The 26,045-nt window shown below is 39.4% G+C and overlaps 1 protein-coding gene and 1 non-coding gene across 3 annotated transcripts; both read left to right on the top strand.

The window, feature by feature from the left end:
* Nucleotides 1-46: 46 nt before the first annotated feature.
* On the top strand, nt 47-22,499 carry LOC138242817 (protein FAM78A-like). Of its 2 annotated transcripts, XM_069198375.1 has the most exons (3): nt 47-741; nt 10,523-11,048; nt 22,370-22,499. In XM_069198375.1, the coding sequence occupies exons 1-2, from the start codon at nt 437-439 to the stop codon at nt 11,046-11,048; spliced, it is 831 nt and encodes a 276-aa protein (XP_069054476.1). In that variant the 5' UTR covers nt 47-436; the 3' UTR covers nt 22,370-22,499. The 2 variants fall into 2 exon arrangements, with proteins under 2 accessions (XP_069054476.1, XP_069054474.1); XM_069198373.1 differs by lacking the exon at nt 22,370-22,499 and having other exon boundaries at nt 10,523-14,372.
* On the top strand, nt 18,526-18,597 carry trnaw-cca (transfer RNA tryptophan (anticodon CCA)). Its single transcript has one exon. It is a non-coding gene; the product is annotated as a tRNA-Trp (tRNA).
* Nucleotides 22,500-26,045: the final 3,546 nt, after the last annotated feature.

Consider the following 26,045-nt stretch of genomic DNA (forward strand, 5'->3'; position numbering starts at 1 on the left):
GACCCAGACGTCCCGATCAAAACGTAGGCAGAGACATCGATAACCACCTAACCTACCGCTTTGCTCTCTTGCTGACACACCCGCTCCTCTCAATGCATTTAAGCGCCGCTCATCCTCCTCGCTTAGTATTGCGTTTGACTTTTGATCTTCCCTTACTGTTGGCTGTTCATTTAGAGTGACTTCTTGTTTTCGGACCCCTTTTAGTATTTTTATTTCGTTTCTCGGATTGCGGCTTTGTGTAACATTCGAACTTGTCTGTTTTTTCCGTTTTTGAGCAAATCTTTCGGATTGCGAAATCACTACCGAGGAAGTTCCTGGTTATTGTTCTGTCTACTGAACCCACATAGGATCCAATCTTCTGTTTAGGAAGACTGACCGTAACACCTTCTTTAAAAATATATATATATTTCCTTGAGTGGAGACAAAATCAGTGACTATGTTTTTCATGCGTCTGTTGCCGTTCTTGGGAGTTCTAGTGATATTCAATGCAATAGGCTCTAGCCAGAGTTTTCCCAAACGTTTCCGTGAAAGCATTGCCGTTCTTGAAGTGAATTCTATCATAGACTCAAATCCCACCAGCATCTACGAATCCTTCTCTGCTCTGCGGTACACAACCCCGTATTTCCGAGCTTCGGCCCGGGTACTGGTGCCGCCCATCGCTGCTAAGGAGACCTGGACCGTGGGCTGGATTCAAGCGTGCAACCACATGCAGTTTTACAATGAATACGGGGATGAAGGAACGTAAGTACCGCGTTAGCAAGCGCGCTGATGTTCACATTATATATACTGTATATACAATGGCTTATTGGGGCTATCTACTAGACTTCAGTAAGAAATATGTATAGCCCTATAAAAACACGTTTCTATGTAACCTCTAAGAAATGCTTTACCGCATAAAAACACAAAACTGAAAATGCTCAGCACAACCTGCTACAATATACAGTATCTACAAAAACGTTTCAGAATCTTTTGACTTCCTACAGCCTGTATAAATTGGTGAACAGACGCAAGTCTGATAACATTATTCTATAGTTCAGGTGGGTAGCTGCGTCAGCATGCATAAGGTGCAAAGGGACAAGTAATACTTTTATTCCATGCTGAAAAAAGAAATTAAACGCAACGTTTCGGCTTTACAAAACGAAGAAACCAAACCGGTTGAACACAGCAAACCCAATCTGTTTTCACAAGTTGCTTGCACTTCTTGCCGCGGGCGAAATAAAAGCTGCTGAGCTAAATAAGGAAAGCTGTAACTATTACGACTGCTCACTGTTCCTCAGGCTGTGACAGGAGATCACACATTGTATTATTATTATTGAGAGACAGGCTCACTGTCTGTTCCTCAGGCTGTGACAGGAGATCACACACTGTATTATTATTACTGAGAGACAGGCTCACTGTCTGTTCCTCAGGCTAGAACATGAGATCACACACTGGATTATTATTATTGAGAGACAGGCTCACTGTCTGTTCATCAGGCTGGGACAGGAGGTCACACACTGGATTATTATTATTATTATTATTATTATTATTATTATTATTATTATTATTGAGAGACAGGCTCACTGTCTGTTCCTCAGGCTGGGACAGGAGATCACACACTGGATTATTATTATTGAGAAACAGGCTCACTGTCTGTTCCTCAGGCTGGGACAGGAGATCACACACTGGATTATTATTATTGAGAGACAGGCTCACGTTGTGTTTTCTGTCTTTTCCATTATTCTTTTCAGCATGTAATAAATGTATTACTTGTTCCTTAACATTAGTCTGTGCCTTATATTGATTGAATGTAGACAGTAAGGGGTGAATTAAACAGGCAGTTATGCTTTACCTTACTTCAAACCCCTCTTACCCACTTTTGAAACTCCATGTGGGTCCGAATGCCTCAGTATAGTGACGGGGACACTGTACTGTAAACAGGTGCTGTCCTTCGGATGAGATGTAAAACCGAGGTCCTGACTCTCTGTGGTCATTAAAAATCCCAGGGTGCTTCTTGAAAAGAGATTAGGGGTGTAACCCCGGTGTCCTGGTCAAATTTCCCATTTGCCCTTACCAATCATGGCCTCCTAATAATCCCCATCCATGAATTGGCTTCATTACTGTGCTCTCCTCCTCACTGATTGCTGATGTGTGGTGAGCGTTCTGGCGCACTATGGCTGCCGTCGAATCACCCAGGTGGATGCGGTACATTGGTGGTTGCAGAGGGGAGTCCCCATTACCTGTAAAGCGCTTTGAGTGGAGTGTCCAGAAAAGCGTTATATAAGTGTAAGCAATTATTATATTTATTATTATTATTCAACTTATAAGAAATACAGCAAAATACATTATTCTTTTTTCCTTCTTGTAATTTGCCTGTGCAGGCAGAAATTTTCAAACAAGGCCTATGTACAAAAAATTACACCCAAGTATTTGGTCATCCAAGAGCTGCTTTCCTCCTTTGAGGTAGATCATTAATTGGTGGCTGTGTGGTAGAAAAAGAGTATAATGTACAGGAAGGTTCTGTTAAGTAGCAAGGGAAAAGTAACCAGGCATTTAGAATGTTTACTTTACAATTGTAATATAAATTGTACACAGAAATAAAGCAGAATGATCAAATCCAGGGCAGCATGGTGGACTCCATTGTCTAAGGTTCAGTTCCTGGGGTGCTGTCTGCGTGGAGTTTGTATGTTCTCCCCATGTTCACATGGGTTTTTATCCCACAGTCCAAAGTCATGCTGGTTGATAAATTGGCCTCTGGGAAATTGGCCCTGGTGTGTGTGTGTGTGTGTGTGTGTGTGTGTGTGTGTGTGTGTGTGTGTGTGTGTGTGTGTGTGTGTGTGTGTGTGTGTGTTGTGATGGATTGGCGTCCTGTCCGGGGCGTGTCCTGCCTTGCACTCTCTGCACTGTGTCCCCCACTTCCCTGAATTCTACGTCTAGTGGATAGTATTTGCAGCCCTGTATATAGTCTTAACTGTGAGGTTAATGTTAACATGGCTCAGTATGGAAGAGCCCAGCTTCACTGTTTGTATAACCTTCTTCCAAACTTCCAGCATGGCACAGCACAGCGCCCCTAGAACCCCAAGCTGGCAGTGCTACTTGAGTTATTGCAGTGTTCTTGTGTTATCGGCTAATTCACAAGTGGTGCAGATTTCTTTTACTGAGTCCTAAATTAAAAAGTTTCATGTGTCAAGACAGCAAACTTTTTGGTTTCACTTTTAGATTTAGTGTAACCATCAGTATGATCAGCTTAAATAAAAGTGAAGTTAATTAGCATTTAGCATGTTCATACTATGCAATATTTATACATACAGTTTATATAATAGAAGTATAGAGTTACATTCTAATATATTTTTACACATCTTAAGAAATAAAATGGCTGGATTTATTTGTATCTGTTTTTATTTTTGAAAGCTTTCCTCAGTAACTTCCAGTACCTCTTGCTTTGCTGAAGAGTATGAGATTATCAGGTATTTTATATCCTCAGTGAACTGTCTAAGGGATCACTAACAGGTAGTATATTAATCCTACGTGTGCTGTTATTTTCATAACTGCTGTTATGAAATGGTGCTCTGCTTTCACCATTCATAGTTGCCTGTGAATGTTTGCCTTTATTTCAATCATGATCTTTAGCCAGGAACTACTGTAGCTACATGGCTGGAACATGTTCTGGTTGTATTTGAAGGTAAAATAACTGAACTCTAATGACTGTGAAGTGGACCTATCAAAACATGTTCAAAACTGGTATTATTTAGGGGAGGAAAAATTAATGTATCATTTGATGTTTAGTTTCTTAATCAAAACTAATTGCATTCGTCCTACGCCATGGTCAGCTAGATTGAGATGTTTGCAAACTGCTCTAATGAGCTCAGCAATGGTTTCTGGATTAGTACCAAATTAAGAGAATTGCTGTGGAGAAAGTGACAAGGTCTATATTAAAACGCCTGAAACAGTGGCACAAGTCAAGATGTGAATATTCTCAGAAATTTCACATTTCCCAGCAGAGTACTTGTTAACATGGTTCTTAATAGATTCAGCACCAGTAGCCTGGACTCAAATTTCCCTCTGGAGAAACCCTTTTGTGTCTCTGAAATGAAGAGTGACAGGGAAGGGATTGAGAGAAATGAGAAAGAAGAAGACGCAAATACGAAAAGACACATATTTAATCTTTTGTTTTTATGTACCTGTAATAAAAAAGGAAATGCTGCTACAGTACATATTCAATCAGTGCTTACTGTAAAGATGTACACAAATGTGTTCTGCCGTACAGTAATCTTTTTATTACCATGTTGCAGCTTAACCTTCTCTAAATAGTCATATGCAATGTCACTACTACTAGTGACACTGTGCACACTACACGTTGCATTTATAGGATTTGCTGACACTCTCATCTTGGTATACTGTATAAGGAGCTTCTTGTATTCAATGTCCAAGTCCAGGGAACAAATTATTGTCAAAACAGCACTTACCCAGTCCTGCAGTGATTTAAAGCCAGTAAAGATAGGACGGTTTGTCCAAGAGCATGGACAGTGTTAGTTTCAGTGTGGGTGAGCCACTTATCTGACTGACCAGGACAAAGACACTTGTCCAGTTTTCTGTGGTTTGTTTGTTTGTTTGTTGAATTTCAAATCAGTGTATTTTCAGCTCAGTGCTCAGCAGTGACCCTGTGACTTGTCTGTAAACATCCAGTATCTCAATCAACGTTTCTCAAATGCACAACAATACAGTGTGCAGCAGTACATGCCGGCAATGCAATTCCTTTTCTACGAGGGGGGGGGGTCATAAAAATGACTAAATTAAGTAACATAGAATATGAATAAGATGAACTACAACAAAACTCAATATAAATAGAGCTGTTATGTGTCCAGGGTGTATGCAATACATTATGTCCAAGTAGTGCAGTACACCAAATACAAAGAAATACAATGAAAACTGTACAGTATGTCCATGCAGCCATTACAGTGATTTGCTGAAGCTGCAGGTTGGCTATTTAGCAGCCTTGAATGCTTCGATACTAGGATGACTGGGGTCTTGAGAATGGATCTGGACTTCTTAAGACATCTAGCTGAGAAGATATCATGGATGTCTGGTACCTTACAGCCGGTAATGAGCTGCGCTGACTTCACCACCCTCTGTGGTACTTGGTGCAGTGCGATTTCAGGTGGAGCAGTTTCCATACCAGGCAGTGATGCAGCCAATCAGGATACTCTCAATAGTGCACCTGCAGAAGCTGGCTTGGATATGTGATGGCATTCTGAACATCTTTAGCCTTCGGACAAAGAACAGGCGCTGCCGTGCTGTTTTGACCACGATGTTGGTGTGGTGGGTCCAGGTAAAGTCCTCTGAGATGTTAACTCCCAGGAACTTTAAACTGCTGACCCTCTCCACTGCAGTCCCATTGATATAAATAGGTATGTGATCTCCCTATTGGTTCCTATAATCCACAATAATTTCCTTAGTCTTACTGATGTTCAGAGAGAGGTTGTTCTCCTGGCACCATGCTGCCAGGGTTTCAACCTCCTCCCTGTACGCAGACCCTTCACCATCTGTGATCAGGCCGATGGCTGTTGTATCATCCGCAAACTTGATGATGGAGTTGAGTTACGCCTGACGACACAATCATGAGTAAATAAGGAGTAGAGGAGAGGGCTAAGCACACAGCCATGGGGGGGCTCCAGTTTTTAGAGTCTGGGTAGAGCATAGAAAGTTTGTGAACCCTTTAGAATTTTCTGACTTTCTACATACATTTGTAAATTTATGTAAAGCATAAGTTCACATACTTTTTCTGACAGACATTTCATGTTGGATCATTTTGATCAATAAATGAATGAAAAAGTATATCCTTTTGTGTGTTATTTGTTTTATTGGGTTCTCTTTGTATATTTCTATGACTTAGATGAAGATCTCATCACATTTTAGGTCAGAATTATGCAGAAATTCAGAAAATTCTAAAGGGTTCACAAACTTTCTAGCACCACTGTATGTTGGTGCCCACCCTCACCACCTGCGGACATCAAGAAGTCTAGGATCCAGTAACAGAGGGAGATGTTCAGTCCCAGGTCCTGGACCTTGATGACGAGCTTTGAGGGCACTATGGTATTGAATGCTGAGCTGTAATCAACAAACAGCATTCTCACATATGTTCCTTTCTTATCCCCTTGTGAGAGGGCAGTATGGAGGGCAGTGGCTATAGCATCCTCTGTTGACCTGTTCTGGCGATACGCAAATACTAATGGGTCAAGTGTATCAGGCAGTGAGGAGGTGATGAATGCTTTGACCAACCACTCGAAGCACTTGATAATTGATGTAAGTGAAACGGGGCAGTAGTCATTTAGACACCTGACTCTGTTTCTTAGGAACGGGGACAATGGTGCCTTTCTTAAAGCAGGAAGGAACTATGTACTGAGCTAGAGAAAGATTGAGTATGTCTGAGAAGACATCTGCCAACTTGTCTGCACATGACTTCAGAACATGGCCAGGGCCGGGAGCCTTGTGTGGATTGGTCTTTTTATAAACTTTTTATAAACTCTATAGTTGTATTTAGCTCTTTTGATGGCTTTCTTGAGGTCGTATCTGGATTTTTTTTATATTTATCCAATTTGCTAGATTTGAAAATGGTTGTCCTAGCTTTAAGTTTGGCATGTATCTTTCCATTTACCCATGGTTTTTGATTTGGGTATGTGTGAACAATAATCCTGGAAACCATGTCTTCAATGCATTTGTTGATGCAGCCAGTAACATAGTCTGCATACAGATTGATATTTCTGGCAGTTCTGTGGAAGATCTGCCAGTCAGTCGTAAGGATAGCAGAGTCCGGAACAGATGGGTCAGGCCAAGTTTCAGTAAGAGCCAGCACGTTGCAGTTCTTGATGTCCCATTGGAAAGAAAGCCTTGCTTTCAGTTCATCCAGCTTATTGTGACTGAACATTAGCAAGAAGTATACTCGGGAGCTGGGCACGATTGCTCCGCTGCCTCAGTATTACCAGAACGCCTGCCCGTTTACCCCTCTTCCTACGACGCCATCTTCTTCCCAGTACAGGTGAGACACCACAGTCCATAGTCGGCAGTAATTATTGGTGTAGATTTAACTTTGTCAGTATTCGATCTTATGTCCATAAGTGTTTGTTGGTCATATCTAATCACCGAGCAAACAGTACGTGCAGTTAGCAGTACAAAAAACAACAAAACTAAATAAACAAGGACGAATGGATGCTCGCAGGACACTTGCAGGACGCCAGCCTTCACTGTCAGCTCCATCTTACTCGCCATTTTACATCTTACTTGTCAGATGCACTAATTTATGTCGTAATGAGCCATATCCATTGGCTAGGTCCAGCCATAGTACTGTTAGTTCCCTATTCCTTTTTTTGCCTCCTTTCTGCACTAATATATCCATGTACTTGTTAAGCAGCATGTAGTCAGTAAGTCATCTTGCCACAATTGCCAGAAAGATCTTTCCTTCCACATTCAGCAAAGATATAGTTCTATAGTCCTATGCCCTAGGCATTCTCCCGCTTTGGTATGAAACATACCTCCACTACATGCCAATCTGCCTCTTTTCTATACAACCCTTAAAAGCCTCCATAGCACTCTTGTTACTTTTAGACAGTATTTGCACACTTGACCCAGGTACTGAGGATGATCTTGCTTTCCTGATGATGCTGGTCATTTCCTTCAGTCTCCTGCATATCAAAAACATCCATTGGATCATCAGATTTCAATCTGTCAGCAGCTGTGAGAGCCGTGTCAGTCCCCCAGGCAGTGGTGACTCCATTGGTATCTGTGGGGCCTGTGAAGTGAAAAATAGCAGATAACTCTGACAAGCACAGGTTCCTGCAAGGTTGCTGGGTTATATCTTTCCTGTGCTGGTTTTAGGAGCTGCTGTAAATGCAGGCCTGTTAAACTATGGAGAATCTAAATTGGATGAGGGGGGGATTTAAAAGAAAATAATTGACAATTTTTATTTTTTTTTTGTGGGGGGGGGGAATTACAGAATGTGCAACAACTTCTAAGTGGCACAGTGGTTAGCATTACACCATCTCTGAGTTCAATTCTTAGGGTGTATATAGAGTTGTATCTTCTAATGAATATAGGGAGGGTTTTTTCCCAAAGTCCAAAGACATACTGGTGGATTAGTTGCCTTCTGGGGAAAATTGGCCCTTGTGTGTGTGTGTGTGTGAGGGACTGGTGTCCCATCTAAGGTGTATCCTGCCTTGTGCATTTTGCTTACCGGGATAGGCTCCCCTGCTATTCTGAATTGGATGAAGCAGTTATAATATGTGTGGATAGATGATGGATTTACTTTTCAAAAAAGTTCATGGGCATATCTGAACAAATCTTGCCACATCTGAATCACTGGTACTGCAGAGTTATCCAAAGAGGATGCAGGACTTGTGTGATACCAGTGCGATCCTATGTTTATTTTTAACAAAAACAGATGCATGGGATATTAAGAATGAGTATGACTTCTGTCAGTTAAAGCCAATACAGGTCAAACAGGTGTATATACAGTGGTGTGAAAAAGTGTTTGCTCCCTTCCTGATTTCTTATTTTTTTGCATGTTTGTCACACTGAAATGTTTCAGATCATCAAACAAATTGCAATATTAGACAAAGATAACGCAAGTAAACACAAAATGCAGTTTTTAAATGAGGGTTTTATTATTAAGGGGAAAAAAAAATCAAAACCTACATGGCCCTGTGTGAAAAAGTGATTGCCCCCCCCCCCCCGTTAAAACATATATCAACTGTGGTTTATCACATCTTTGGAAAGCTGAGTTCAATTTCTCTAGCCACACCCAGGCCTGATTACTGCCACACCTGTTCTCAATCAAGAAATCACTTAAATAGGACCTGCCTGACAAAGTGAAGTAGACCAAAAGATCATCAAAAGCTAGACATCATGCTGCGAACAAATTCAGGAACAAATGAGAAAAAGGGTAATTGAGATTTATCAGTCTGGAAAAGGTTATAAAGCCATTTCTAAAGCTTTGCGACTCCAGTGAACCACAGTGAGAGCCATTATCCACAAATGGCAAAAACATGGAACAGTGGTGAACCTTCCCAGGAGTGGCCGGCGGACCAAAATTACCCCAAGAGCGCAGCGACGACTCATCCAAGAGGTCACAAAAAACCCCACAACAACATCCAAAGAACTGCAGGCTTCACTTGCCTCAGTTAAGGTCAGTGTTCATGACTCCACCATAAGAAAGAGACTGGACAAAAATGGCCTGCATGGCAGAGTTCCAAGACGAAAACCACTGCTGAGCAAAAAGAACATAAAGGCTCGTCTCAGTTTTGCCAGAAAACATCTTGATGATCCCCAAGACTTTTGGGAAAATACTCTGTGGACTGACGAGACAAAAGTTGAACATTTTGGAAGGTGTGTGTCCCATTACATCTGGCGTAAAAGTAACACAGCATTTCAGAAAAGGAACATCATACCAACAGTAAAATATGGTGGTGGTAGTGTGATGGTCTGGGGCTGTTTTGCTGCTTCAGGACCTGGAAGACTTGCTGTGGTAAATGGAACCATGAATTCTGCTGTCTACCAAAAAATCCTGAAAGAGAATGTCCGGCCATCTGTTCATGACCTCAAGCTGAAGCGCACTTGGGTTCTGCAGCAGGACAATGATCCAAAACACACCAGCAAATCCACCTCTGAATGGCTTAAGAAAAACAAAATGAAGACTTTGGAGTGGCCTAGTCAAAGTCCTGACCTGAATCCGATTGAGATGTTGTGGCATGACCTTAAAAAAGCGGTTAAGGCTCGAAAACCCTCCAATGTGGCTGAATTACAATAATTCTGCAAAGATGAGTGGGCCAAAATTCCTCCACAGCGCTGTAAAAGACTCATTGCCAGTTATCGCAAACGCTTGATTGCAGTTGTTGCTGTTAAGGGTGGCCCAACCAGTTTAGGGGGCAATCACGTTTTCACACAGGGCCATGTAGGTTTGGATTTTTTTTTCCCTTCATAATAAAAACCTTCATTTAAAAACTGCATTTTGTGTTTACTTGTGTTATCTTTGTCTAATATTTCAATTTGTTTGATGATCTGAAACATTTCAGTGTGACAAACATGCAAAAAAATAAGAAATCAGGAAGGGGGCAAACACTTTTTCACACCACTGTATATATATATATTTTCTTGTCAGATGGGAACACATTTTCCTGCTGGAAAATTCTTCCTTAGTTCTTGCTGTGCAAAAGCCTTGGATATTTTAGGCAAATTCAGGAAGTACCATATGTTATGAGCATCATCAATTGGTACAAGCCACCATTAATGTTTTCAACTACTCTAATCATTTTGACTATTTTTCCTACAGTTCAGTTTGTGTGAGTTTTTGATCCATAAGTGATCAGAATATTCAACAATATGATCTCAGGAACTCAAAGTAATGATGACCCAATTAGAAACACTATAGTAGCTAATCAATCCAGCCACCATAGACTTGTGTGTTACTATAAAGGGGGAAAGTGTCAAACTTGCACTGTTGCTGTGTTACATGTTGATGTGCTGATCTATTAATTGGTGTGTTTTGTTTTAGGTCTAGCTGGGAGATCCCTGATTTAAGGGATGGTAAAATTCAAGTAATAAGTGACTCTGATGGGGTGAACTACCCCTGGTATGGCAATAAGAAAGAGATCTACATTTTCACCAGCCCCACCATGAAGGACACAGAGTTCAACGTCACCATGGACGACAATTTCAACCCCAGTGTGTCCTGGGGCGTGCCCGTGAGCAACAGCAACCAGTCCCAGCTGACCAATATCCGCAGGGACCAGAGCTTCATCACCTGGCTGGTGGCCATCAACCAGGCCAGCAGGGAGCACTTCATCCTGAAGACCATCAAGTGGAGGATGCAGCTGCAGATCGAGATCGACCCCGGCAAACCCCTGGGCCAGCGTGCCAAGCTGCTGGAGCCCACCGCCCAGGAGCAGCCCCAGATCCTGGACAGGAACGAGCCCATTCCGCCCAACGCCATGGTGAAGCCCAATGCCAACGACGCGCAGGTCCTGATGTGGAGGCCAGAAACCGGGAAGCCTGTGGTTGTTATACCACCAAAACTATAGGTTAGTATATTGAAGAAAGGAACCCCCCCCCGACCTTTTTTTTACATCAGAAACAAAAATATAACAAGATGCCCCAAGTGGCAAAGCTATGAACGTCTCCTGGACTTAACAACTGCAACCATTCTACCTTTAGCACAGTGATACTCGGCCCAGTTTAAATTAAATCGTTGCAAAAATGGCTAGTATTATTTTTTGCAAGGCATTTTTTTAACATTATATGAGAATATATACAGTAGGTGTGTGTGTATCTACAAATTTGCACATCTTGTTTCCTGGGATAGGAAGGGTGGGAGAATTGTTTTTTCAAACAGGAAAAAAATAATAAAGAAGGTAGTCCCCTAATTGAGTAGTCACATTAGAAGCTCAAAAAAAAAACTATGATCTGAGTATTTATACTATGCAGTAATTTTGTACCTAAAAGAACCTGAAACTCCAACTGTACTGTTGTAGAGAAAAGAGGCACAGTGCAGTTCAGTGAAGGATTGAAAGAGGTTTATTAATAATGAAGAGGCCTCCCCAAGATCAGACTGTCAGAGTAATCCTATCTGATTTGCTTGCCATTGTTCAAAAGCACCCTTTTATACCGTTATAATCATCTCCTCTATGTACCTAACATGGTATTGGAGAAGCACATATTTTATGATCAATATGTTAAGGACTAACCGCTGATCCATGCTACAGACTTTCATATATGCAACACAACAGTCTGCTTGTTCAGCGTATGTGTCAGATTCTTTTTTTGCAACAACAGGTGTTTGTACACTGTGTCCTTCGCACAAGCATCTGTTAACTGTATGCAGAAGTGTGCTTTTCTGGTCACAATAAATCCCCATATATATAGGTTTCTTTGTCAGACATGATATACCATTGACAGCAGTGACACCCGAAGAATGCTCCACAGCTGAAATTTGCTTCCTTTCTTCTCTTTTCAGCATGGAATAAACCTATTACTTGTGATACACCATTGCGTGGCTGACATTTGTATTGATTGTGAGGTTCCTAACAGGGATGCAATTCTAGAAATAAATTTAGAATTGTTATATAAAGGCTGTAAAGTATTACAACTGCTTATAATATAACGGTGAGTTTCAGTACAGCAATCAGTTGTAGTAAGCAGTGTCATGCTTTCTGTTTACTATAGATCTTCTCTTACCACGAGTCATTACTTGATCTTTATATGGAATCTAATATGGAATATATCTTTATATGGAATCACGCAAACTCTCAAAATCCCTTACTTTCTTGTATCTATGCTTATGTGATACTTGTGGAAACACTAAGAAAAATGGAACTGTAATAGTGTCACCTCATGTAGTGGGTTTTGTTGTAATTCTGTTAATTCATTTTTGTCAGTGAACCATTGTAAGCCTAACTTTTTAAGCATTTCCAATAGTATATTTAGGACTACTCCTAATCTGATATCCAATAATTCACTTTTGACTGCATTTAATAGATCTCTAGCAAAATTTTCACATGAATAATTGTATTTTTCACTATACCTTGACCTAATGTATTCACTATTTCTACTAAAGCTTTACAGCATGCAAAAAAATATTTTCTCCATTATCTGCTAAACCCAGACCTTGCAATGCCTGCTGAGCATATGCCTAGTTAGCACATGCTTCTGTATTTGCAATTTTCCAAGAAATTAGAGCCAAATTTGAACTTCCAAAAAGACCTCCAATATCTCCAAACAAACTTTTTTTTTTCCCCGAGCACTTCTTGGTGCAATTTAAGTTTGATATAATTGGGTCATCTATAATTAGTGTGGATATTGCTACACTTTGTTTAAACGAAAGACGAAAGATGGACCGTATGCGGGAGATGAGAAAACAAGAAGCCGAAAACCAGGATGCCATAATCCGTAGTCAAAAAGTATCAAGTTAAAAAAACCAGGAAGTCAATCCAAAAGACCAATCCGAAAACAAGATCCAAAACCGAAGTCGAGTCAGCAAACTAGAAGTCTAGAATAACCAAGAAGCAATCAAGATAGCAAAAGGCTCTGAATTGTATCACGAGAAGTTCAAGCAAATACTGAGCAGGGAGATGAGAGTGAAGCAGGTTAAAGTACCCAAGAGTAGGGGTGTGTCTGATTACTGATTTTGCACTGTAATGCGAAGAGGTGTGTCAGGTCCTCATTGGGCAAGTTGTAACAGATATGCTTTGTTGCAGCCATTGTAAAGTACTGGTTTTGTTTCTACAATTGATTACATTTTTTATATTGCAATACAACATTAGCTAAAACATAAGTTACCTCTAAAGTAATGATTTTAACATGCAACATTGCTTCCCTAAGAAGTCCATCTGTTGGTGGTGTCATCAATGTTGGACATATTGTTAGTATTTTATAGCCACAGGCTGTTGGATTGAAACATTGTTTATATTCACAGTGTTTCCTCTGGATAACATTGATACATTTCATTGAATAATATTGTCCATCGAGTCCATTTGTCCATAAAAAAGGTTTCAAATTAGTCCATCTGGATGTAATTAAAATCAGTACTAATTCATACTCTGGGTCCTGGGATGCTCCTAGTATATGTTGTGATGCACATAATGAGTCCAGTTTCATTTCTATTAAGAGCGGTTATTAGCCAACTGTCATAAGTTTCATTGTGTATTCTGAGTTTGGATAAATTGGATGATAATCTTTTCGGATATGGTCTATATTCCCACCATGTTATACATTGTCGTGCTTTACTTGGATTCAAACTGGATTTAACTTGTACGGCATTCCTGGTTTTTCCAGCTTCACTTGAATCATATTTTTACCTGGTGAACAGACCTTCTCCACTCACCATCTGCCCTCCCTAATAAGTGTATATATTGGCCATTGTTAATGTACTAACTCTTCGAGGTCTGTCCCATGGTAATCTGTAAAATCTAAATATGTTATATCCTGGATCCTGGTATATTGGAACACCATTTCCTGTCCTGTTAATACAAATGAAAGAAAAATGATTAGTATTCAGTGTTTAGTATTATCTTTGTCTTGATTTCCATTCAGAAAAGGTTTCACTTGCATCCAATAGAACCATTGTGCATTACCTTTTCCTGAAACTGATACACTTGTATCTCTTTTTCTTGTGGTTTTATTGAATGTGGCACTGCTGCAAGTAAGTGTTTTACACACTAAGCAGGCATTCTGACCTTTCCAAGCCTTACTTTGGGTTTCGTGAAGGAGGTTTCGTGAAAATGCTACAGGCGTGCCAAAATCATTTTCGAACTTGAAGCTAACTTTACCCCGGTATGAAAATCGTCCTATGTTATATGTGTATCTGTTACTGTGTGAAAGAATAAAGTGCTTTTGATTTCAACCATTAATTTCAATGGCTACTGACATTTGCTCTGCATTGAATAATCAGCACACCACACCGTGATAGGCACTGGACTCCTGGTCACAACATAATTGTAAGCCAGCTACCTCTTCAAATTGATGACAGCAGGTCTATTTGGCATCTGTGCCCGACTTGCTTAGTCAGTAAAGCATGAGACTCTTAATCTGAGGGTCGTAGGTTCAAGCCCAATGTTAGGTGCAGTGTATGTCATTATCTTACAGAAGGTCTCTAATTGCCTTAATGGTACCTAGCACTAAATGGGAATGCATATATTTGGTCCAGTTAAAGATTATCAAGAAGCAAATTTCTTTCCTTGCTTGAGTAAATGAATCAAGGACTCTGCTTTAAATGTATTTTCATTGGACACTAGGACACAGATAAACGCAGTGAATATCATGCCACATTATAGTCTGAAACTGCATGATCAAAACAGTGCTCATTATTGCAACCATTATTGGTATCTTAGCTCCTCTCTATTTTTTATACAGTAGAGTTTCTTTAAAAAACACATGCCTGTCAGAAGGCCAAGAAATTGCATGGCGAATAAGAGGATTTACTAGTATTCTAATAAAATAAATATTGTGAAACCTTTGCTTTCATACAAAAATTCATGTGTAAAAGTGTCACTTTGACTTTACAGGTAACACGTTCAATATGAAAACCAGCCAGCAGCCATATCACCCTGCAACTCACAACTGGCAAACCATGGAAGCTAAGCAAATGTGAGCCTGGTCAGTACCTGGATGGGAGACCTCCTGGGAAAAACTATTGTAAGAGGTGTTAGTGGGGCCAGCAGGGGGTGTGCTCACCTTGTGGCCCATGTGGGTCCTAATGCCCCAGTATAGTGACGGGGACACTGTACTGTAAACAGGCGCTGTCCTTCGGATGAGATATAAAAGTGAGATCCTGACTCTCTGCAGTCAGTAAAAATTCCAGTGTGCCTCCTGAAAAGAGTAGGGGTGTAAATTTCCCATTGGCCTTTACCAATTATGGCCTCCTAATAATCCCCCTCTATCAATTGGCTATATTGCTCTGCTTTCTGGTGAACTATGCTTTCTGTCACATCATCCAGGTGGATGCTGCACAGTGGTGGTGGAGGGGAGTGTCCAGAAAAGCACTATAATATAAGTGTAAGCAATTAATTAAAACAATGATAAATAAGCGCACTGGAAAATATCGGAAAACAATGGCTTATCTCACTATTCGCACCAGGCGCTCGGACACAGACATGGCCGTTCACTAAGGAAATTAATGAAGAAGATGAGTGATATCACTGCTGCTGGCTGTTTAGTTTAATAATTATTCACGAGGACAACATGGGTCCGTGCAATAACTCCACAAGCAGTTTGAAAGAGCGAAAACAGGGACGTTTCGCGTGTGAGGTGAACGTGATAACCACCGCGCTACGGCAACGACAGTACACCCTACCCCCAGAGCAGGATAGGAGACTCCACATTCTACAGCTCTCTAGCATTAGAGGAGTTCCGACTAGAGAAATGGGGACAATCTTCTCTTCAGGATGTGGAAATATTTTCCCGAGAGTCCTTTTTTCGAAGGTCAACACTCTTTGCCAGTCACACCTCCCCACCACGCGCAATGTATCTCTCTTAACACACTAAGACGATCGTTATTATACTTTTTTTTGCACTCCGCATGCTGCTCTTCGGGGCTTTTATCTGTACTGAGCTGCTCATTTGAGATCCAGAAGGCAACACAGATGCGCTCCTATACTAAGCGTCGAACCCGGACCGCCTGGGTGAAAACCAGGAGACCTAAGCACTAAACCGTACTGACAGCTTTTGAAAAGGAGCTCTGTATTATTCACAAATACTAAGACAAAGTATAAATACTCCATAGGTTTAAAATTCAGGAATATGAATGGTCAATTGTTTACAATAGGAGTTTTTATGTTTCGTATGATTTAGCGACTTTTTTACAATACGTAAAAAACAGCACACCTAAATGACAAAGCCTTAGAGCCACAGAGGAAAACAAATTGCGTTTAAAGTCATTTTAAAGGCTCGAGATGACATTGCATTATAAACGCAAATGTTTGTCTTCTTTGTGGCTTACTTTTTGTTGCTTTAGCGAATTTCATGCAGTTTATTTCTGACACAAGACATAACAAGCTTGTGTATTTATGACAAAAAAGCAGGGCAACAATTTTTATCGACCTTGGAATCGAAATTGTTAAAAAAAGAAATTAAATGCACATATAGTAAATATATTTTCTCATATAATAGTGTGTTTTTTTGTCTAAAAAATCCTTCATGAATGGTTTAACAGACACTTTGCATAATTAAAAAATATATATTTACGAATTTTAATGTTTTATACAAATACGTTTTATTGAGAACATGAGCCCTGTTTATCGATATCACCAATACAGTTCTGGATTTTATTCTGCCTTCCTATGCACATATGAATTTTCTTTTCTTTTCTCCATGTGTGGTAGCTTATTAGCGCCAGGGAGAAAAAGTAATGTTGTTGGCTTTTAAATGAGGTAGCATTGCGTTTAAATGAGGAACATTTGCGCTTAAATCAGAAACCATTTGCGTTTATACAAAATCACAATGCGTTGTCCCAGACATTGGGACACCCTCTGTTTAAACACCTGTCGTTTTCGCCGTTTCTGTGAAAAGAAGGAATACGGCTTTCCAAGCTCATGTTGCTCTACGTGTCAAACTGCAGAAAATGCAGAAGAACTTTTCTTGCTTTCCTGAACATGACGTGAAATTAGTCAAAATCATTTGAATGTTAACAAAGCTTAATGCATTAACACAGGGGTGCCCAACCAATCGTTCGCGGAGTGCTTGCCAGTCGATCGTTTGTAAGAATGGCAAAAAACAAATGGGCTATTTGAGTATTTACTTTTTTTTTCCAACAGCCTAAACATTCATTCAGATCTGTGCATGTGATGTCATACATTTTACTGCCCTTGTGTGTTTAACCCTTGTCGAACGGGTTGTAAAAGTATCTTCCCTGAGTGCTGGCTCACTGAAAAAAAGGCTACAGGAGCTCCGTAAATAAGTTGTTGTGTGTGTGCTGCCCAAGAACTTTCTCTTGGTTATTGCCTCACGAACCCCACGTTCGCTACAGCGCATCGTGGAGCAAAACAGACTGGCTGTGATAAATTAGCCAACAGTTTGATACGTTTGCCTATTTGATAGTTGTAGTGTTTGAGCGAAAAGGATTAAGCAAAGATACCGAAAACTTACCGTTATCACAAGAAAGTGGAGCATGACTATTTTTTGTACTTTCGCATTCAAATCTGCAATGCTAGCGTCTACGCGAAAAAGGAAAATATAGAACCACATTTATAAATTGCACACAAAACGTATGATGTGGACTTTCCTGCTAAAAGTCAGTGACAGAAAAGAAAAGTTGAAATAAATTAAATTACAAATTCAACTAGCAGCAGTCGGGTTTCACGAGGTCTAGTACGAGCTTACTGCCTCCTACGGGCTCTGTATTTGTTAGCGGTACAAGACCGGCCGTGGAGAAATGAAGTGAGGAGGGTGTGTACGTTAAAAGGCTCGTAGCGTCCCTGGAAGGGCTCAAACCACCACCCTTTTGGTTAACAACTGAGCCACAAAGACGCATGTACAGCTTAACACTTCTAGGTCTCAGTGAAAGTGATACACTCCGTAAAATTTCCAGAGATTCATTTATTTTAAAAGGAAAATCACCAACAGCGGCCGAGATCTACTGGAGTTTTTTCATTCTATACTGCGATTTCTGAAGGGTACCCTGTGAAAATACGAGTTTTGACGAGAAGGGATGGACATATAAGGTCAAAAGGCTTGGGGAATTGAACTTTAAGGTGAAGACTGCGGGTTCAGTAGCAGCAGAACCTGATCAGTATCAGTTGACTCCGATATACTTTGAAAATGAACTTGGGGATTTAGAGTCAGACGTGCTACCGTTGCACCATGGGGCACTTAATTTAAAAAAATAGAAAAAACAATCAGTGTTCCTGGATCTGTAATTGAGAACAACACCTGCACAAGAGCTGCGCAGGAAGAATAAAATGTGGTAAGAAGAGACTCTCTTCGGAAGAGCTGCGCACTTCACATGAGATTTTTTTTTTGTGAAGCTGATTTGTCTCCTTTGGGGAATTCAAAGGCACGGACAGCCGTGACTTCGTGGCGCATCGGTAGCGCGTCTGACTCCAGATCAGAAGGCTGCGTGTTCAAATCACGTCGAGGTCAGCTGTTACTTTTTCAGGTTCTGCTGGTCCTGAACACGGAATTCACACCATGCAGTTGAGTTCTATCTGTACACCACATAGATAATCTAAACAAAATAGAGCAGTACAGGACACGCAGTGTGGAGCTCACAGAGGCTTACAGTCTCCAGCATTGGAGTGAAGAGGGAAAAAAGAACTTGTTTTTTTTTAAGAGAAAAGGCACAGTTCACATCTGCTTAACATCACGTCCAACTTTAGAGACAGCTACATCAGATAATGGAATCCCGGAAGTTTCAGATAACTTTTTTTAATACAGGTTCAAGCAAACCTGAAAGTTAATGAGTTTCCGGACACTTTTGTTTTATTAAAATGTGCCTGAAGCCTGAAAATGTAATTTGAAAAAAAAAAACCCGTTATTGGACATTAGCAGGTGCTTTTTGTAACGATTTGCTATTTCATGCTGGAAAACAAAGGAAACAGACCCAACGTTTGCTTTCAGGTGCGGTTCATTACATAATATACATCTATTACTGAGGAGCTTGAATAAAATGTACACGAGCCAGGTAGAAGTCGAACCTACAATCTTATGATCCGAAATCAGACGCGTTGTTTATTAAACCGCTGGGATTTCACATACCCTGAATTTCCCCATAGTATGCTCAGCGCCGCTACTAGTAATGCACCGCTCCGTCTAAAATTTCAAAGTGAGAAACATGTGTTTTCTGATTTTTTATGAGTTTTAAAATATAATCTCTTTAAATCAGACAAGGGGTTTATGTTTTGCACTGAAATTCCGATTGACTGAGAATTCAAAGAAAGACTGTTTTCTTTCACAACACCGTATAATTATCACATCCACCAGACTCTCCAACCTCTCCAGACCTTGCTGGTTGAGCAATTGCTCCGATAAATTAGGTCACGTATCATGTTAAATCATTTCTTCTCAACACAACATTTCCTGGTGCACGTTTTCTCTATGAAAAAAAAGACATTTTTCCCTTGCACGATTTCTCGTTTTTTTATCAAAGCTACAGAAATAAAAAAAGAAGAAGTGTCGCAAAAGAACTCTGTCGCCCTTGGGAGATATCAAACGCATTGGACATGAAAATGCCAGATAAAACCCAGTTCTCTTCGTTTCTCAGTGTCGGGGCTGCTATGTAAAAGAGGCAATTTGCTCTGAGCGCAGGTTCAGCGCTTACTGAACGCAGATGTCTCAGAGCGGTGTGTCCAAGCGGCTGTAAAAGGGGATGGTCGTCCTGTCACCGTAGCCTAGTTGCTTCTCTAGTAAACAAAAGAACCGGGATTCAATTCCCAGCCGTGTCTTTCTTCCTATCTTGTAGTACAGAACGTATCATTTCGGGCAATCACAAAGGGCTTGATTTCGTTAAATGCATGTGTTCATTTCCTTTCTGGAAAACTTGTTTTTGATTAAATTCACACAGCTTGCGAAAAATGAAATTCAATTCTTGGTTATCAGTGCAGCAGAAATATTACCGTCTGGCAAAATAAACGGTAAGAGAGTTTTGTTTAACCCAAAACTTGGCGCAATCGGTTAGCGCATTTGGCTTTTAACTGAAAGGTTGGTGGTTCGAGTCCACCCAGGCATGGGATTCTTCTATAGTATAAACGTTGTCTTAAGTCAATTGGATTTCTCAGCGAAACCATAACCATTTTAATATATGCAGGAAATGCGAGTGTTTAACACGTGTCAGGGTCACCGGGAAATGTCCAATAATGCCCAACATTGCAACTCCCCAGAAAAAAATTATCGTCGAATCTTCATTTATACTCCAGTTGAATCCTCTGCTGAAATATTTTAAAAATACAATGCAGGTTTGTTTGAGAACTTGACAAGCATTGTTACGATAGCACTGTGCAGTTGGATTTTGATATTTTTACATATTTACCTTAATTTTAAACATACACACTATACAGTCTATTGTAATTTTAAAATAAGTTAGCTGAGGATGTAAAGGGGTGAAAGGGAAAGGTCAGAGGGTATAGTAAAAACAAGGATTAGGTTAGGATTGGTGGAGGTGGTAGGGGTGTTGATGGTTTTTCTCTGTAGAGGATGATTGAGTTTTTTATCCTTCTCTGAAGTGAGAAATTGGAAGAGTTGGGAGTTGAGGGATCTGATGAGGTTAGTTATAAAAGGAAGTTGATGTGGAGCTGTTAGCCGTAAAACTTCCTAAAGTCTTTAAACTGCAGTAAGCAAAGATAAAGGAAATTATCTTTGCTTACAGCCCTGTCTTTCTCACACCTGAAGAAGGCTCCACGGCCAACACGTTATGTTTCCTTTCTTCTCTTTTCAGCATGGAATAATCCTTTACTTTTTCCTATGCAGCCTACGCATGCTGACACAGCTACCCACCTGATATATAACATTCCTATAATCACAACTATGAATGTCCACTGTGGGTATTTTTTCCATTATTATTTATTTTGGCATTGAAGCATATTTTATGTAATACCGAAGTGTCATAATCACTGAAAAACATATTTTTTCATTTAGAAAGAATTAAAAAAATATAAATCACTATGAATTACATTTAACCTGTTCTGATCTAGGTTTTCTATATACTTTAACATGCCATGTTCAGAATGTCACAACGCAGAAATGCAACAGTAAAGTTTTGTAAATTACAAATGTTCGTGATGAGTGATTTTGTCTGTCTTACCTTAGTGTCAGAATACTAAGATGTTTTGGTAACGAGGAAGGAGGGAAAAAGTAATTCAGCAGAAGGGGTGCTATTTTGTTGACTATAAATCCTCACATGCCATGTTCAGAGGGTCATATTAAAAAAATGGTACAGTAAATTTTCTTATGCTTCATGATTTTCATAATTTGTTACATTGTGTCTCACACCTTTGTGTCAGAATTCTGAGATGTTTTTTTCTGAACAGGGGCCATCGCAATACAACAGAAAGAGCAATTAGCTTTTCCCTATAAATTCTCTCATGCCACATTCAGAGGGTCATATTTTAAAAATGGTACAGCAACATTTCCTGAAGTTCAGGATTTTGAGAGTCTGTTACATTGTGTCTCACACCTCAGTGGCAGAATTGTGAGACGATTTTATAATCAGGAGGGAGGGTCATAGCAATAAGCAGAAAGTGTCATCACCCTTTGCTCATCCTCCGTTAACCATATATTCTCATATGCCATGTTCTAAATGTCCCATTTTAAACTGCTATAATAATATTTCTTGCAAAATACAAGATTTTGAGACTTTGAGAATTCACGTTTTGCCTTTGTCTTATTTACTTGTTGTCTAACATGCCAGTTTGTGTTATTGTGAGTTTTGAAAATTGGTTTTCGATTTTCTGAAATGTGTTTCATACAAAAATGCAATTTGGATAATCATTACTTTCATATTCCCCTTTACTGAGGATATGTGCAGTAATCAACTCGGATTAGTATTTTTTAAAATGACTATAGAGAGCCATCTACAGGCGAAAGGCAGCATAACATCACAGCAGCAGCACCTAAGCTGGCGAATAAGCAGCCAACTTCAGCCTCGTTAATGCAATAGGATTGGGTGAGGTAGAAAAATATTTCTTCCTCTGAATCCTAACATTTTTGTAGGTGTTCTAGGACTTCTCGCCTCAGATAAAGCTGCCAATACATCACTTATTTCTACTCCATCAATATCAGCAGTGTTATCAGTACTGAGCCCTAAGTGTAGGTCCTGTCATCATATAAAAACTTGAACGTATCGACTGCATTCACCTGAAAAAATCTGATAAAATTGAAAAATACATCAGAAACAAATTTGCACTGTTTTTTTTTTCAGATCCAGAAGAGAATCATCATGAGACTCAAAACAGACCTGTTTTTAATTCTTTCCAGGAGGAAAGATTATTCAGATGCAAACATGGGTCCAAAATCAATGTACTCACCTATCGCTGTTGCTTCTTCAAATCCTTCAACTGAACGTCGATATTGAGGGATGATTTCATACAAATTTTGGTTTTCTTTTAAAGCAAATTTTATTAAAATATGAGCCTCTATTATAGTTGTCTTGGATGTTTCGCAAGGTATAATAGACCCCCTTGTGCCCTCTGCTAAAATATTATAAAATACAACAATCTTTATATATATATAGAACAGCATTTATGGTTACATGTATATTAAAATTAAGATAAATATACAAAAGTATTGAAATACAAATGTACAGTCCTAACATAATCATGCTGTCCAACTGTCTTTTTTGCTTTTCAAGTTCTCCAACAAATCTGTGTTGTAATTTTAAATATTTTAACTAAGGGTGCAACGAGAGTATAAATGAATTCTCCCGCCAACCATTTGAAGGTCAAAGTCCGTGACTGAATACGATTCCCTTGAATGTTGGCCATGACTGGTCATTCCCAGTGATAATGACTAATGTACTCACTTGTTTACTTGTTGTAGTTCGTCACACAAAAAAAAACTGCATTTCCTGCAAATATCAAGTGGGTTAAGGTTTTACTAAGAAATCTAATTAAGTAGAATAATGAGAAATGGGCTCGAACCACTAACCTTTCAATTAACAGCTCCCAGAGACTCATGTGCATCCCTTTTCTCCATTTGCAAGCTTTTTGTAAAAAAAAAAGACTTTATTCTTGCCGGCCTGTGATATTTGTTTTGCACTGATAAGCAAGATCTGTGTTTCATCTTTCGCAAGCTGTATGAATTTCATGAAAAGCAAGTTGTTCTAAAAAGAAAATGAAAACTTGGATTTAACAAAATCAAGCCGCACATGATCATCCATAGTGATACATTCTATAAGACAAGACAGGAAGAGAGGCACCACTGGGATTTGAACTCAAGATCTCCTGTTTAATAGGAAAACACATTAACCAAATCAGCCAAAGTGCTGTCAGAGTATTAACATCATGTCTGATGTCAGTGATTGCAGCTGACTATCGCTGGAGGACAGTTCACTGTGAACAAGTCAGCCTGCATAATGAGGGGAAGAGACTGGCCTCTGTGATGCACTATAGAGTTACACTAACCTTCTGCCCTACTGTTCTCTGCTGCATTCTACCCTAGCAGATAAATATTGGTTTCCATGCGTGTAAGGTTTCTTTTTTTTTGTCAAATATTTTCAAGCATATTTTTGCTGTTGAAAATAAGTGGTTTGTGGTTTTGAGTGTTGTGTTCCTCTTCCCTTAGTGTCACCTAAAGTGATACATTGTGCTTTGGCAATTCTTCAGGCTATAGTGTTAAGAGGAGCTCAGTTGAATTAGTTTGCATAGATAAAGTATTTATTTTCCTTTTAATCCTTTAAAGCATATTACATTGTCAATACATTGTATCTTTCTTCTTACTAATTGTCATCATTTTTTTTCTGGCTTGATCTCGTAATCAGATATTTCAGAATCTTCCTTAAAAACTAGTAAAAGAAGTGGGACAGATTCATGCACATTAAAAAATATGAAAGGGTAGCAGGACACAGTAACCACCAAACATCTCGTAGATTATGAATGTGCCTAAAATATTTCAGTACTTTAGAGGGTTCTGCCATTTTAGATGTTGTACTGTGCCTGTCTGATTTATCAAATGTGTCATTTAAATCTCCCGTCATTTCTATATCAGTCTTGCAGTAAAGATTGCAATTCATCCCAAAATGCCAAGTTTCCCACTGATGATACGTACAAAGAAATAAATGTACATTTTCCCCTAAAATCAACCAATTTAAAATCAAATGCATCCCTCCTCATCTGCAGTTGGAGAGAAAAATGTCAGAATAAATACAGGTTTAGAAGTCAGGAGCATTGATCGTCCTATTTTAAAATTATGCTAAAATGCTCAATATATTAAAAAAGTTCTATAAAATGCAAAAATAATTAAAACATATTAAAACAAGGTAAAAAGAAATGATACACAGTTATAAAGATCAGGAATTATCAATTTGAAGTTACAATCCACTTACAATATGCCAAAAATGGCAAGGATATGTAAAACAGGTGTATACATTTTTTTAAAAATAAAACAAGTTAAAAATAAATACTAAATACTTTTAAAATTCAGGAATGTGATTGGTCAGATGCTTATGATGAGTGTTGTTGGTGTTTCGTGTGATTTAGCGAAATGAAAAAAATATTCAATTTTAAAACGGCAAGAGCTCGTATGAAAAAAATAGTTCGTAAGTATCTTTGTTGTAACAGCTGCGCCAGAACTAGTGTATTCATATACATCAGAAAAGTACCTGAACTTGACTGGTTTATATTCAGTTATGTGCATTGGGAACAAAAGGGAGACTTACATGGATTTTATTAGGTTTTAGGAATCAGAAAATGTATTTTTACACGTTTATGCCTACGAGCAGAAATAACTTCCTGCTTTCAGCGCTTTAATTGTTTCCGCTTGTAATCTCGAACAGAGAAACCCAATACTGACTCACAGAAACGCCCCCGGAGTTTCTGTGTTCCTGGGATTTAAGAGGGATGTATTAAGACAGTAAAGGGGAGTTTTTTTTCCCGCTGTAGAAGGCGGTGTGACGAGTCTGGAGGGAGGAGACGCGCATTCCGCACGGGGAGCGCAGAGCAATGAGTTTCACCTGCAGCTCGCCGAGTCCTGTCCTATATAACCGCTGAGCCCGGACACACACAGCGTCTCCAGCCAGTGTTGGGGATGCACTATATCAATAGTTTTTTTTTATGCAGAAGCTGGGATTCTTTTGCTATAATAATAATAATAATAATAATAATAATAATAATAATAATAATAATAATAATAATAATAATAATAATAATAATAATAATAATAAATAACTGGAGTTAGTGGTTACTATGCTAAACTGGCGCGAATGGCGCTTCTATTTCTTCTGTCTGCTCAAACACTGCTGGGCAGAGCTTAAATTAAAACCCTTTTTCTGAAACATTGAGTGTGAGGGGTAATAGGTGGAGTTAAAAGCCAAATAAAGGGCTGTATTAGATGAAAGTAGATTGCGTGAGTGACGAGTAACGAGCTCGATCAGACCCAAACTCCATACGTGCGGTAAAGAGAAGAGTACAGATGCAGCCATTCAAAATGGGTGGGGTATTCCGCAGCATACCCCGGTGGGCGTGTTGCGGTGTCACGCATTATCACGTGGTTAATCGCGTCATTTGATGCCATGCCGGAAACTATCCGCGTCACCTTGTAAAAATCATCAGTCATTAAAATGTTGGTATATTTTATGAAAGCAAGATTGCTCAGTTGGACAAAAGTACACAACCTACCTTTATCAGAAATATTTATGCATCAAAGCCTTTACCGAAGATATTACTAATAGTATTAATAATGAATGACTTTGGACAAGCTGTATACTCAAAGTATAATTTCTTTAGCACATTTGTACAAGCACTTGGAATCTGTCCAAGCCATACTTTGTCAGGCATTTAGTTTTACTTCAACGGGCATAAAAACTCCCTTGCTTTTAACAGGGCGTTTCATAATTTCTAACTACGAAAATGATTTAAAATGCGACACCTATCATTAAACTA

Source organism: Lepisosteus oculatus, chromosome 14 (assembly GCF_040954835.1).
Source record: "Lepisosteus oculatus isolate fLepOcu1 chromosome 14, fLepOcu1.hap2, whole genome shotgun sequence".
Classification (NCBI taxonomy): Eukaryota; Metazoa; Chordata; class Actinopteri; order Semionotiformes; family Lepisosteidae; genus Lepisosteus; species Lepisosteus oculatus.